The sequence below is a fragment of the Hipposideros armiger genome, unplaced genomic scaffold (assembly GCF_001890085.2).
Source record: "Hipposideros armiger isolate ML-2016 unplaced genomic scaffold, ASM189008v1 scaffold_12, whole genome shotgun sequence".
NCBI lineage: Eukaryota > Metazoa > Chordata > Mammalia > Chiroptera > Hipposideridae > Hipposideros > Hipposideros armiger.
This window is the reverse complement of record NW_017731362.1, coordinates 3,655,715-3,670,361: the sequence shown is the minus strand read 5'-3', so window position 1 is coordinate 3,670,361 and position 14,647 is coordinate 3,655,715. Positions and strand designations below refer to the sequence as shown.

Here is a 14,647-nt window from a genome sequence, read left to right as displayed (position 1 = left end):
TATATATGTATATATATATATATATGATTTATTTCCACAACTAATTTATCTCTTAAAATTAAATCAAAGTAATATGTAAATTTTTTGTCTTTATATACCGGGGTGCCAAAAAAATGTATACACATGAGCCATATTCATCTTTTGTTACTGGTATATATTGAGTATTACAATTTTAATATAGTTTTTTCTTTCTTAAAATGTATATACTTTTTTTGGCACTCTCTGTATTATAAATCCATAGTTGAAAATGAATAAAAATTCCTCTAAAATTATTAATCATTGGAATACTAAGTTATGTGATTGAAGGCAGAGAAAATACTAAAAAATGGGAAGAGAAATACAAGTATTGAAAGTAAAGCATTTTGTGATATGATTTTAGGTATCTTCCTTCTCTCTCCCATGCCTCGTTAGCTTCATCATTAGTCAGTGTGAGCTAATAAAACATCCATTGTGTTTTATTATTATGCTTCTCAACTTCGTGATTTGTAGAGGTTATCTCAGTATCTTTGAGAAATAAGACATGATCTATTAGGTATTGTGTTCAAAACAATATAATTATATACAATGTTCCTGGCTTAACAATTTTTAAAGTTACTCTGAGTTCACTGGTTCTGTATAAATTCAGCAACTTTGGTTGCATGGCTCAAAGGAGGTTATCAGTTATAATACAAGGAGAATTATGTGCTCATTGACTTTTTCTCATGAAATTTCTAAGAACTAAAATTTGTAAGTTCTTCAAAATAATGGAGCTTTAACCTTCTGTATTTTAACTACATGCCAAAAAGAATGCGCCAATCCTTCAGAATTGTCAAAATTTGAAAAATATCAGAAAAGAATTTTTTTTTAAAATATACATTTGAAAAAAATGAACATTTGTTTTTGTCTGTAATTTTATAAATGCGTGGATGTAATGTGTGTGTGTGTAATTCATATTTATTCACAGATGTCTGTATCAGTATTAGTTCTCAATTGTGAAATCACATATATCATAGAAGTTAGTATTTTAACTTTTGTAAAACATTAAGAAGTGTAATATGTTTAATTTTCAAGAAAAAGATCACATCTATTAAATAGTCTGCCTTCTTTATTGCTTCCTATGTTAGACAGTTTTTTTTACTACCAGGGTTCTACTTCCTTTTATACCCCTTACTGTGTGACTGTAGGCAATTTACTTAACTCTCTCTGTGTCTCAGTCACCTCATATGTAAAATGGGGATAATAGTACCTCATGGATTGTGTTGATTCAATAAGATAAGTGAAAGATGCTTATTTTTATTATTGCTAGCATACAAATGGTTTTCTTTAAGAGCATGTATTATAAGATACTAGAGATTGTTGAATAGAGCCACCTTTTCCCATCTGCATAGTTTCTGTCATCCATGGAAGTAGCAGAAAGATGCATTAAATGCTGTAATTTTTCATCAAATGGTTGTAAATTTTTATCAAATGGTTAATTTAATATAATATTTTACTTACCAATTAGGTTGCCAAAGCTTCTTTTCAAAGGAACAATGATGCCTTGGATGCTGCGTTATTCTACCTTTCAATGAAGAAGAAAGCAGTAGTATGGGGTCTGTTTAGGTAAGTTGCCTCAACACTTAACATGATTTAATTCAATGAAGATTGTGCTGTGAATCAGAAACTTAATACTTTTGAAAGTATGTAGATGTATGCACTTGATCAAATCAGCTTACTTCTTTGTGCCTTGATTCCTTTATCTGCAAAAACGAGCGCAATGTTGTTTTAGTTTACCTAAAAAGTGGGATGTTGTTTAAAAAAAAAAGTTGATAAAAGCACTTTGGAAAGTAAAAAATGCTCTTGCTTCCTATTTATGTATATATGGGGTAATTTGAGCTTTCCTTATTAGAAGAAGTAAAGAAGAGCTTGATAATAAACACCTATCATTATTTATTATTCTTTTTTTATGGATATTTGAGGTTTTTATTTTTCATTTTAACATACTCTGTACAGGATTCAAATACTTCAAATTTGGTTTAACCACTGATGTTTGTGCTCTGGTTCTTAGGTCACAGCATGATGAAAAAATGACAACATTTTTCAGCCACAACTTTAATGAAGATAGGTGGCGTAAAGCCGCTTTGAAAAATGCTTTCTCTTTACTTGGAAAACAACGCTTTGAACAATCTGCTGCTTTTTTCTTGTTAGCTGGTTCATTGAAAGATGCTATAGAGGTATAAATAAGAAAATATGTTATGCAACACTTGTAAGAGATTGAAAACCTGAAAAGATTGTAGAGGAGATTGTATGTCATATGTTTGTAAGGACGGAGAATAACTACAGAAGTTACTGAACTTAAATAGTGGCACTGTGATAAATGAAATTATAAATAAATTTAAGTGAGAAACATAGATGAAAATTTTTATGTAGCGAATATTTCATTTCAAGATAAGTATATGCAATTCAAGTATAAATATATGAAAAAATGGCAAAAATGGTTTATGAATATCTTCTTACTGGCCATCTTGTGACTCTGAACTATTTAAAGTATATATAGGTCACAACCTCCTTCTCTGGTGTAGAAAGGCAGGTACTTTAAGTTTTTTTTTTCTAAATGTAATTCATAAATATAGAACTGAAATTGCATTTTGTACTGTTTTGTAATGTTGTTGTCCTAGGTACTGGCAATTGAACGTGAAGAGGTAAAACTTTGCATTTTTTGATATGTAATCCTAGCAGCTAGTTAAGAAAGTAATTGTAAATGTTTCTGTTTATTTATGGTATCTTCCTCTTAGGGTACTAACTATCATTATGAACAGTCCAAATGAGTGAAGGAAAAATAAAAATGGAAATAATACACGATAGAAGAAATAGGAAATATCCAACAAAATGAAAGTACTTTACATTTGAATTAGTCATATTTTCAAAATTATCTCAGGTGTATGATTTTTTAACCTAACAAATGTTTATATTTTGAAATGGGAAGTTTAATCTAGAACATACTCAGGCAAAGAAAGATATGTTGATTGACCGAGAAGTGCTCATATTGCCTAAATGATCTCAAATTCTCAAGATGAGTAGTTATATTAGAATATAAACTCATAGAGCGTAAAAACAGAATATGTGGTTTTATCTCATGTGTTATGTGCTATATAAATAGAAGGTCATTTAAAAACAGTAATAATTATGTTTAATGGAAAATACATTTGGAAATTAAGAGGAACTGATGTATATAAATTCAAATGTCATAAGTGGCATTTAATTTAAAAATAAATGTTACTAATTTAAATTGACCTGAGTCTGAGGTGATGTTAATAGACTTTTATTCTTATTTTATAAATCATTTTTCTATGTTGGAAAGCTACTAAGTTCTGGTTTCTTGTTCTTTTTGCTATTCCTTAATCTATTATCAGGCAATCATTTACCCTTCAACCTCTGGACCCTCTCTTTACAGTGAGAATATAAATGGTAGATAATTTCAGGATGTTGGTGGGATATTTTATATCTCTAAATTATTATTATTAAATAAGTATTTCTTAATATTAAATTTTACAGGTATGTCTTGAAAAAATGGAAGATATTCAGCTAGCCATGGTTATTGCCCGTTTATATGAATCTGAATTTGAGACTTCATCCACTTATATATCCATCCTAAATCAGAAGGTTTTGGGTTATCAAAAGGATGACTCAGGATTTGATTGCAAAAGGTTACATCCTGATCCTTTTCTGCGTAGTCTTGCCTATTGGGTAATGAAAGATTACACCCAAGCCTTGGACACGTTATTAGAACAAACACCAAAGGAGGATGATGAGCATCAAGGTAGGACATATTTCTTAAGTTTCTCTCTCTCTTTTTTTTAAAAGAAGACAGTTTCTGAGCTAATGTTTATGTAGATCAAAAACAAAAACAATAAATACCAGATTTATTATACTTTTCATTTCTGAGAAATTATTATAAAAATTTCTTGTGTGGCTAAAAGATTAGTCACTTACACTTTGTAATTGAATCTTGCATTTTGTTATCAGTTTGAGTAGTGTAAGAAGATTTCATACACATTTTTACTCTTACAGATATATTGAAGCACCATATTTTGCCATGTGTAATGTGCACTTTTTTGCCCAAATTTGTGAGGGAAAATTAATATGCACATTATACGTGGATAGTACTAATCTGTATCTAATAAATGTTTTTCATTCTTTTATTTATCCTTATGAGTTAAAAGTGTAATAATAAATAAATGCTAAAATTCCTTTATAATACAAAAAACAAGTATCTAAATATAAACAAATAAAAATTTGAATTAAAAAATTAAAACTAAAGATTTTTTTCCCTGAAAGTTTGGGCCAAAAATGTGGATGTGCATTATGCACATGAACACATCATACATGGCAAAGTACGGTATATAAGATAGGATTAGCCTGCCATGCTATTCTAATTTCATATCTGTTAAACTGAAGCATACAGAATGTTTGCCCCATTATACAGCTCTTTCCTCTTATTACATAGCCAGTTTTTTGTTTTCTTTTTTAAAATAAATTTTGACTTTGTTACACATGTTGGCTTAGTGCATGGGCCTAGAAAAACTTTATTCTTATGTGCTAAACTTTCTTTAATCTTAGTTACCCCAAATAATTTAGAGTTTTTAAGCATCTGGAGTGTATTTACCAGCATTGTTGGCAATAATTTTAAAAATGGAGCATTCTAAGTAAATAGAATAGTTAAATAAATTATATCCATAGTATAGAAACAGTGTCATTAAAAATGATGTAATAAATTAATGTGTTAATATGTGCTATGTTATTAAATGAAAACAGATGCAGAACAGTGTGATTCTTATTGCATTTTACATATATACAGAGGATGCCAAAAAAATAGACGCGCATTTTAAGCAAGGAAAAAACTGTATTAAAATTGTAATACTCAATATATATCCATAACATAAGATGAATACAAGTCACAGTTGACTTCTGCAATTACAATACAAGAGGTGCTCAAAGTGGTCACCATCAGCGTAATTTTTTTTTAAAGATTTTATTGGGGAATTGGGAGAGCGAAACAGCGCTGGGGAATCGGGAAGGGGAACAGACAAGATGCTGTCCTTTTGTTCTTCAGTCTAGTTGTGGAGGACATTGCTTCATGGCCTATGTTGGTATTATCATTGAGCTCTTCCCGGATGAGGCAGATCATTTGCCAGCCTCTGGATGGCCACTCACAGCGGCTCTTAGCAGCTCACACCGGCTTCTGGCCACACATGGTAGCTTATGGAAGCCCACTGCAGCTGGGACCATCAGTGTAATTTTAATACCAGTTTTTTTTCCTTGCTTAAATTGAGGATGGGGCATTTATTTATTTATTTATTTGTTTGTTTGTTTGTTTGTTTGTTTCAGGTGTACAAAACAATGCAATAGTTGTCCTTTTCACCCGTCACCTAGTGACAACCCCCTCTCCCCATCCACTGCCCTCCCACCCCGAGGATGGGGCATTTAAATATATAGATGGAAATCTGCATCACCGGTCCACAATGTGTTAAAATGTGTATACGTTTTTTTTTGGCACCCTCTGTATGTCACACATACACACATGAGCATGTGCTTACACAGTATTTGGTCTCCCTCCTTTTATTGTTTCCTGGAACAAATCACAAGAAACTAAATACTGGTCACTGATTACATTTTGGGAATAGGAGTTGAGAGATTTAAGCTTTTACTTTTCATTTTGTACTTTGCGTATAGTTTTCTAGGCTTATGTTTTTATTACTTACTATTTTTAGGTGCTGAAAGAGCTTATGTATATAAAGAGATGAGGGCCCCATTTTTACTTTATTAAAATATTATATTTCTTCTTTGTAGAAAAATAATATTTAAAGGAAAGGAAATAAAAAGAAAACCTTTAGAAAAAAATAAATATCTGAGTTACCCAGGTAATTTTTATAGAAGGAAGGTTCAACATATTTCTTATTGTTTTCCAGGTTAATTTTTAAAAATTCATTGTGGTAAATTTCAAATACATATAGAAGAGTGAATAATATAATGAATCTGCGAATCTATCACCCAGCTTCAGTAGTTACCAACTAATTGTGTCATATGTACTCTATCCTTCCCATTCCTTCCCATTCTCAACACAGATTGATTTTAAAGCAGATTCCACCATATCATTTCATTTGTGAATATTTCAACATGCATTTCTAAAAAACAAGGACTCTTAAAAAAACATAACACATACCGTTTTAACAAAATTCTGTTAGCAATCAACAAATACATAGTGCTCAAATTTCCCTGGTTATTTCATAAAATCTTATACAATTGATTTGTTTGAATTAAGATCCAAATGAGGCCTATATATTGTGAATGATTGTCTACTTGAATCCAAAGTTTTTCCTCCGTCCTTTTTTTCCCCCTTGCAATTTATTTAAGAAGTTAGATTATTAATCCTGTAGTTTTTTGTATTTTGCTGGTTCTGTACCTGTGGTGTCATATAACACATTTCTTTTTTCTGTGTTCTCTCTATTTCCTATAAATGAGAATTAAGATTCTAGAGGCTTTTATCAGATTTGAGGGCAGGAATATTTCATAGTGTTCATTAAGGAACTCATAATGTTGCCTTGTTTTGCTTTTTTGTGGTATTATCAGCCATCAGTGATTGTTTATTTTGTAAGTGATGATGTTCTAGTTATATCATTTTACCCTTTTATGAGCTGGAATATTTCTCTAGAGTAGTATTCCTTAGCAACTGTTTGATTACATTGAAGTCCAGTAGTATGTATAGTAAAGGGAACATAAATGTTTGATTCTGTTAATCAGTTTTCAAAATAATAGCTTGGTTCCTTAGCATCCTACAAAGCTGACTAATTAGATTTTATTTTAAAGGTTATTTTGAACTCACAGATTTAGATAAATTTGTGTTTTAATCCATTGCAGTTTTTTATTATAGATGCTTAGATTATCTCATCTTTTTTTCTTTTCTTAAATCAAAGTTTATTGGGGTGACAATGGTTAATAGAGTTACATAGGTTTCAAATGTACAATTCTGTAATACATCATTTATATATCACATTGTGTGTTCACCACCCAGAGTCAGTTCTCCTTCAAGCACCATATATTTGATCTCGTTTACCCTCATCTGTCATCCCCATCCTTACCTTCTGTTAACCACTAAACTATTGTCTGTGTGTATGAGTTTTTGTTTCTTTGTTTGACTTATTCCTTTGTTGCTTTCTGTTTTATATTTCACATATCAGTAAAATCATATGGTTCTCAACTTTTTCTGTGTGACTTATTTCGTTTAGCATATAATAATCTCAAGATCCATCCATGTTGTCAAAAATGGCACTGTTTCATCTTTTCTTATGGCAGAATAGTAGTCCATTGTGTACATGTATATATACACCATATCTTCTTTATTCAATCATCTATCAAAGGACACTTTGTTTGTTTCCATGTTTTGGCCATCAACAAAATAAAGAGGCAACCAACCGAATGGGAGAAGATTTTTGCAAAAAACGCCTCAGATAAGGGTCTAATATCCAAAATATGTAAGAACTCATACAACGCAACAACAAAAAAACAAACAATCCAATTAAAAAATGGGCAGAGGACCTGAATAGACATTTCTCAAAAGAGGACATACAGATGGCCAGTAGACATGAAAAGATGCTCAACATCACTAATCATCAGAGAAATGCAAATAAAACCACAGTGAGATATCACCTCACACCGGTTAGAATGGCTATCATCAACAAGACAAATAATAACAAGTGTTGGAGAGGCTGTTGAGAAAAAGAAAGCCTCATACACTGTTGGTGGAAATGCAGATTGGTGCAGCCGCTATGGAAGTCAGTGTGGAGGTTCCTCAAAAAATTAAGAATAGAATTACCATAGATTATTCCCATCTTTAACCAATGGGAGCCTCTTCAAGTCTTTGAATCCTTTTGACATTATTCCTTGATAGTTTCTTTGCTTTCTGGTTTGGCAAGATGTTTCAGGCTCATCTTGTACATTTCCTGCTCTACTAGACCTGGAAATGGCCATTCCTTCAAAGAATCCTGGATCCTTCAGTATGGGATAATATTTACAGACCACAGCTTACACATAGGGATTCTCATTGCTGTTGGTTTGTCATCATTTCTAGGCTGTTTCAATGAATGCAATTAGGAAAATTTTTTTCCTGAGAATTCATGAGTTCACACTGAAATTCCAAATCAAAAAATACATTGTAGGGTTCTTTTTTCCTAGATTTAAAATTTGTGTCTTATAATGAAAAGCTTGGATTCTCATGGCATTAACATAATTATTTGCTATAATTTTAACTATTATATAATTGAAAACTATAATTCAGAATAATAATGCAATTATTTTTCATAACATTATTACTGAGAATAATAGTTAAAGCTTTTTTTTTGTAGTTATTTTTGCTGTTATGATATACCCCATTAAGGATGTACAGTTAAATTACTTGTTTTAAAGTTATCTTATAGTTCTTTGTGTGGTTAATGCTACCAACTTGATACACAGAATCATTTCTTTAATTTTGCTTTTGTGTGAATTTTTAAAAAAATAATTTAAAAAGTCATATAAAATATTGACATGGTTTTGAAATGAAATATATAAAACCAAGATATTTTTAGAGAAATAAAGCCTTTCTCCTGATCTCTCTATCCTGTTCCCCCTTTTTTAGGGAAACAACTAAAAAATGTTTTGCATGTGTTTTCCTTTCATTAAAAAATAGAAGCGTGAGTGCATGTGTGCATGCGTGTGTGTGTGTGTATTGCCTCTCCACTTTCTCAGATAAAATGTAGTTTATGATATACTGTTTTTGCACCTTCTTTTATTATATTCTGTATACACTCCATAGCAGCACATAGGGAAATTCTTTTTATTTCAGCTGTGTAGTTTTATTGATTATGTGATGTACCATATAGTTTAACTTATCCTAGGTTAATATTTAAGCATCCTTTATTTTGAGAAAATGCTGACATATTTTTAGTCATTTGTCATATAAATGCAAATTAACATAGACCTTTTGATTGTATCTGTTTGATTTCTGTAGTTATCATCAAATCTTGTAACCCAGTGGTGTTTAGTTTCTACAACTACCTTCGCACTCATCCTTTGCTTATTCGAAGAAACCTTGCCTCCCCTGAAGGAACTTTGGCAACCTTAGGTCTCAAAACTGAGAAAAACTTTGTTGATAAAATTAACCTCATAGAAAGAAAATTATTTTTTACCACTGCAAATGCTCATTTTAAAGTTGGATGCCCTGTTTTAGCCTTGGAGGTACTCTCCAAAATTCCGAAAGTTACCAAAATATCTGCCTTACCTGCAAAAAAAGACCAGCCTGACTTCATTTCTAAAAAGATGGGTGATATGCCTTCAGAATCAAAAACTCTGAGTGATAGCAATAGAAGTTCTGGCATTGATTGGTCAAATGTAACTTCATCACAGTTTGATTGGAGTCAGCCCGTAATAAAAGTAGATGAGGAACCTCTTAATCTTGATTGGAGTGAAGATCATGACAGTGCCTTAGAAGAAGAGGAAGAAGATACAGCTGGCTTAGTCATGAAAAGGACAGATGTCAGGGGAAAAGATAGACAAGAAGATCAGAAAGCCTCAGACCCTAATATGTTACTAACTCCTCAGGAAGAGGATTGTCTTGAAGGTGATACTGAAGTTGATGTGATTGCTGAACAGCTAAAATTCAGAGCTTGTTTAAAGATCCTTATGACTGAACTAAGAACATTGGCTACAGGTTATGAAGTAGATGGAGGAAAACTGAGATTTCAGCTCTATAACTGGCTTGAAAAAGAAATTGCCGCCTTGCATGAGATATGTAATCATGAAACAGTTATTAAAGAATATGCCAGTAGAACATACTCTAAAGTAGAGAGTGAGCTTCTGAATCAGGAAGAAATGGTCGACAGACCAGACATTGATTCCTATGAGCGTCACCAAATAGAGAGACGAAGATTACAGGCTAAACGAGAGCATGCAGAAAGACGCAAGCTGTGGTTGCAGAAAAACCAAGATCTCCTAAGAGTGTTTCTTAGTTACTGTAGCCTTCATGGGGCCCAGGGTGGTGGTCTGGCCTCAGTAAGGATGGAACTCAAATTTTTGCTACAAGAATCACAGCAGGTATGAGCTTCACTTTTCTATCTTGGTTATTTTTAATAATTTCAATAGCTCTTACAGTTACAGCTATAAAGCTCCTTTTTCTAGTTAATCTAAATTGTTTAGCTCCTCAATTTATAGGAGGTAGATATTTATAATCAACATGGGTCTTTTTAGACTGAAGGTTTGGGAGTTAGGAGTAGGCTTTTAAAAGCCTGAGAGCACAGCTGTGTCATACTCATCTTTCTCTTCTGCATCTAGTGTAGTACCTGATCCATATTGGGTGCTCAGTAATTTTCATGAATATACTGCTTACATTCAAATATTCATGACCAGTATTTTTATCAAATAACTATTAATTGTTTTTCCTCCTTCATTTTAACTATGAAAAAAATAATCCATCACCCACAGGAAACTACAGTGAAGCAGCTCCAGTCTCCACTGCCGTTACCTACCACCCTACCTCTGCTTTCAGCAAGTATTGCATCAACAAAAACAGTCATAGCTAATCCTGTATTATACTTAAATAATCACATCCATGATATACTTTATACTATTGCTCAGATGAAAACACCACCTCATCCCAGTATTGGAGATGTGAAGGTAATGTAAATTTTATGGTCATTTGATATTGCACACACTGAGAAGGTAAATATACTTGTCTTCCATTTTGAACTTGGAGATATTTTAAAGTGCTCTTATATACTGCCTACTCTTGATCAGTTCAAGAGTATTTGTCCAATGAATGTAATTTAAAAGTAAGTTTTCTTCTTGTTTCTGGGAAAGTTATTGTCTTCCTTTAAGACAGGCAAACACTCTTTTGGTAATAAAATTAATTTTCTAGATGGTATTCTTGTCACTTAATATTTCTTTAGATCCTCCATTCCCCTTAAATGAACCTTTAAGTTAGAAATATTTTTATGACTGTTTGCTTACATGGCCGGATTTATCAGAAATACTCTTAGAGAAAGTATCCTTGTAACTGTTGCCCTGATGTTTGTGTTTATTGGAGGCTATACAGTAGTTTGGGGCAATCAGAGTTTTGGCAGAGTTATTACCAAAAATTAAACCTGTACTCTCTTTTGAAAAACTTAAAAATGAATAGATTGCAAGCAACCATAAGGGACTTGGCAGGATCTGGATAGCTGACCAGACTTCCACTGTGCTAGCCTAAGTGTAATTGTTCTGTGTGTTTTCCAATTCCAGTAGCTGATGTCATTTCAGGTTCCAAACATTTTTATTTTTTATTGCTTTTGTTTGAAAGACCTGTTTGGTCTCTGGTAGTACATTCTTCTGAAGGACCCAAGATTTACTGGTCACATCAACCTATTAGAGACTTCTAATCCATAGTATAAATTAATCTATATCAATATTTTAGCAGAGATTACTTAAATTATTTGTTAGGTGAATATGGACACCCAGGAAAGGCATTAAATGCATATAAATTCTAAGTAAACATTTCCAACTCCTAGAAATTTACATAAGCCTTGCAAAGAGTATGAAACTTTCTAAGGTCCCTTTAATTTTTAAGATTTTATGAGTCTGAAGGTGTTGATTCAGTATGGTACTTAAGGATGTGGTTTTTATATTATATTGATAATTTTTAAACTTTCTAAATTAAAAATTTTAATTTTAACACTAAGTTATTTGCTTTCTAGAAAATCAGCCATTTCACACCGTGATTGATATGTTTTCTAAACATTTAATTTATTCTTTATTGATAAGATCAGTTTATTTTGGTCAAGAAAATGTCATGAGGCAAGTTTAAATAAAAACTCTAAAAAGTCTATACTTATTTTGGTTCTGCTTTTTTGAATATTGCTATTTAAGCTAATTATTAGCAGGCTAGGACAGTCCTAATAATACGGACATTGACACTTTGCCCAGGGCCTGGTAAATGGCAGGCTCACAGTAAGTAAATGTTTGATACAGCTGTACCTGAATCGGGTAGCTTTGTTGTGGGCATGCATATAAAGTTGGGTGAGTGTTATTTTAGAACTTTTAAAGTAGAGTTAGTAGTCTCATATAGGATCTAGTCTTATGATATTGCTAGTTTCCTGAGTGTTTTTTAATTGTTAAGATATTACTGTTGTGTAGAAATGTTAGTATACTATGTAATTGTGGCTGTTTTGGTTTTAGGTGCACACACTTCATTCACTAGCAGCATCACTTTCTGCATCAATTTACCAAGCATTATGTGACAGTCATAGCTACAGGTAACAAAAAAAAAAAAAAAGTCATCCCAAAATAGTATTAATACAGCAAAAATATTAAACTGTTCCAGAGTTATAGTAAAGTTCTATTTCCTAGGGAGTGAAAAATATTCAAATATGACTGCCATGTTTACTTTAATAGATGAGATAGAATGAAAAAACAAATATTTGTTTAGTTTAGCTGTCAAACCTGGTAACAACAGGGATATATACAAAATGACAAATAGTAAATGGAAATTACTGTCATCACCATCTTTTTTGTTTTCAAGAAGAGAAGTGTTGTTTACTATCCAAAATAATTTATAAAATGGAATTTTTAAATTTTTTTCCTTAGCAACTATTTCTTTTAGCATTGGAGTAACTTCTATTTGTTTAACTGGTTTTCAGTTGAAAGAGGAAATACTTTTGAAAGAAGGACGTTCCTAATGAGTTATTACAATAAATTTTACTCATTTATATATAAAAGTCTTTGGACGTGATATCAATTAAAAGTAATAATTTGAATTTTTTTAAATGTGAAATTGCCTTCTTCAGTGTATACTTTGCATTTTAGTGGCTAGGGTAATGTCAATAGTAAGAAATTGAATCACTTGGAAAGATGACCCAGATTTAAATGAATTATATTAATAAATGAAAAGTTTGTAATATACATAGAATCACATTAAATTTCTATTAAACACATGTCTTGGTTTTTTCCCTTGTAAATTCATCAGTCTTCTGTGGGAAAATTTGATATTGTATAAGGAATTACTCTCTCAATATGGCCTAAACCCTGATTTTAGCCTACTAAGGCCATGTTTAAGTATTCCAAAGACTTGGAAATGTAAATAAGAAAAAAGAATTTATATAGTTGACTGTGGTCATCTTAATGTTCAAAGACAACTTGTTTGCTATCAATCCCTAGTTAAAATGGTGCCAAATGAGAATTCAAATAAATTTTTTAAATGTGTATTTTCTAGTCCTTGGGGCTATAATTAACTCTCAAGGGTGTCACCTTTACTTTTGCTCCTGTATTCTCTCTCCTCAACTTCACAAAGATAAGGGAAGTAATATTTAGGTACATTTTGGTTTTAGGGTTGGATATTTCTAAAATATGGTTCTCCAGATTTTAGTCCATATTTTAATTCAGTGTTAAGCTTGCACAACTTTGCAGAGCTAAGAAATGCAACAAAATAGTGTCCTGCAACTAATATATCCTAGTACCAACAGTAGTCTCCTTGCCTCAGATTTTTTTAAAAAATGAAAATGGATGAATATAGAAAAGATTTCAAAGTATCAGTGGCATCTGGAAAAGATTTTAAAAGACTAAGAGTCATCTGCCCAACATAGTAAAATTGGTGTTTTGTTTTAAAAAACTGTCAGTGAACATATGTAACTAATTTCAAGAACTTAACTAAAATAAATTCTTATTAGAACAGTGTATTGAGTTTTAAGAGTTTTGTTTGTATTATAATCATCTAAAATATGTATAAAGTACAATTGCTTATTACCTCTGTTAAGATGATAAATAACTGAACCTTATATTTGTTTTAGCAGTCAAACAGAAGGAAACCAGTTTACAGGAATGGCATATCAAGGACTTCTTTTAAGTGATCGTCGAAGACTAAGGACAGAAAGCATTGAAGAACATGCAACACCAAATTCTTCTCCTGCTCAATGGCCTGGTGAGAATCTGTTTTGTTGTTTTGTTTTGTTTTTTAATCTTCTATTTGGCAATTCCTTTTTTAAAAGCTACCAACTGGTTTCCTGATAGTTTTCCTTTGTGGATTTAGTGAATGTTTTTTTGTTTGTTTGTTTGTTTTTAGATTTTTTTATTGGGGTATTGGGGGGAAGGGAACAGTGCTGGGGAATTGGGGGAAGGGGAACAGACAAATTGCTGTCATTTTGTTCTTCAGTCTAGTTGTGGAGGACGTTGCCTCACTGGCCCAAGTTGGCACCATCATTGTGCGCTTCCCGGGCGAGGCACATCAGTTGCCTGCTTCTGGACGGCCGCTCACTGCGGTTGCTGGCCGCTCACGCTGGCTGCTGGCTACATACCGTAGCCCATGGCAGTTCACTGCCACAGGGGCTGCAGCCTACGCCGTCGCCGGCGACTCACAGCAGCCCAGCTCCAGGTCGAGCTGCCGTTCAGCATCTTAGCTGAAGAGGGCAGTGTCACTGGCCCTCATATGTGGGATCCGAACCAGGGCCCTCCGGCGTCCCAAGCCAGTTCTTAACCATTGCGCCACTCGGCCGGCCCTAGTGAATGTTTTTTTAATTTTGTTTTTGATGATGTTTTCTGCCATGGATTAAGAATTCTTAAGTACTGTAATGTCTGAAGACTCAGAAAGTTAAGGCTTCAAAAGCAGCTGTGTTGACCAGCACAAAAAAGC

General features: G+C 32.5%; 1 protein-coding gene across 5 annotated transcripts in view; it reads left to right on the top strand.

Moving 5' to 3' along the window:
- DMXL2 (Dmx like 2) overlaps positions 1-14,647 on the top strand; it is a 79,838-nt gene that overhangs the window by 41,143 nt on the left and 24,048 nt on the right. For 3 of the 5 annotated variants that reach the window (XR_002126483.1, XM_019664856.1, XM_019664873.1), the window contains exons 15-21: positions 1,484-1,581; positions 2,027-2,192; positions 3,514-3,778; positions 9,005-10,086; positions 10,474-10,665; positions 12,202-12,278; positions 13,809-13,939. Coding sequence is in view for 4 of the 5 variants with exons in the window: in XM_019664856.1 (XP_019520401.1) it covers positions 1,484-1,581; positions 2,027-2,192; positions 3,514-3,778; positions 9,005-10,086; positions 10,474-10,665; positions 12,202-12,278; positions 13,809-13,939 (2,011 nt within the window). In the remaining variant the exon portion in view is untranslated. The remainder of the gene's footprint in view (positions 1-1,483; positions 1,582-2,026; positions 2,193-3,513; positions 3,779-9,004; positions 10,087-10,473; positions 10,666-12,201; positions 12,279-13,808; positions 13,940-14,647) is intronic. The other 2 variants (XM_019664865.1, XM_019664883.1) reach the window with 1 other exon arrangement.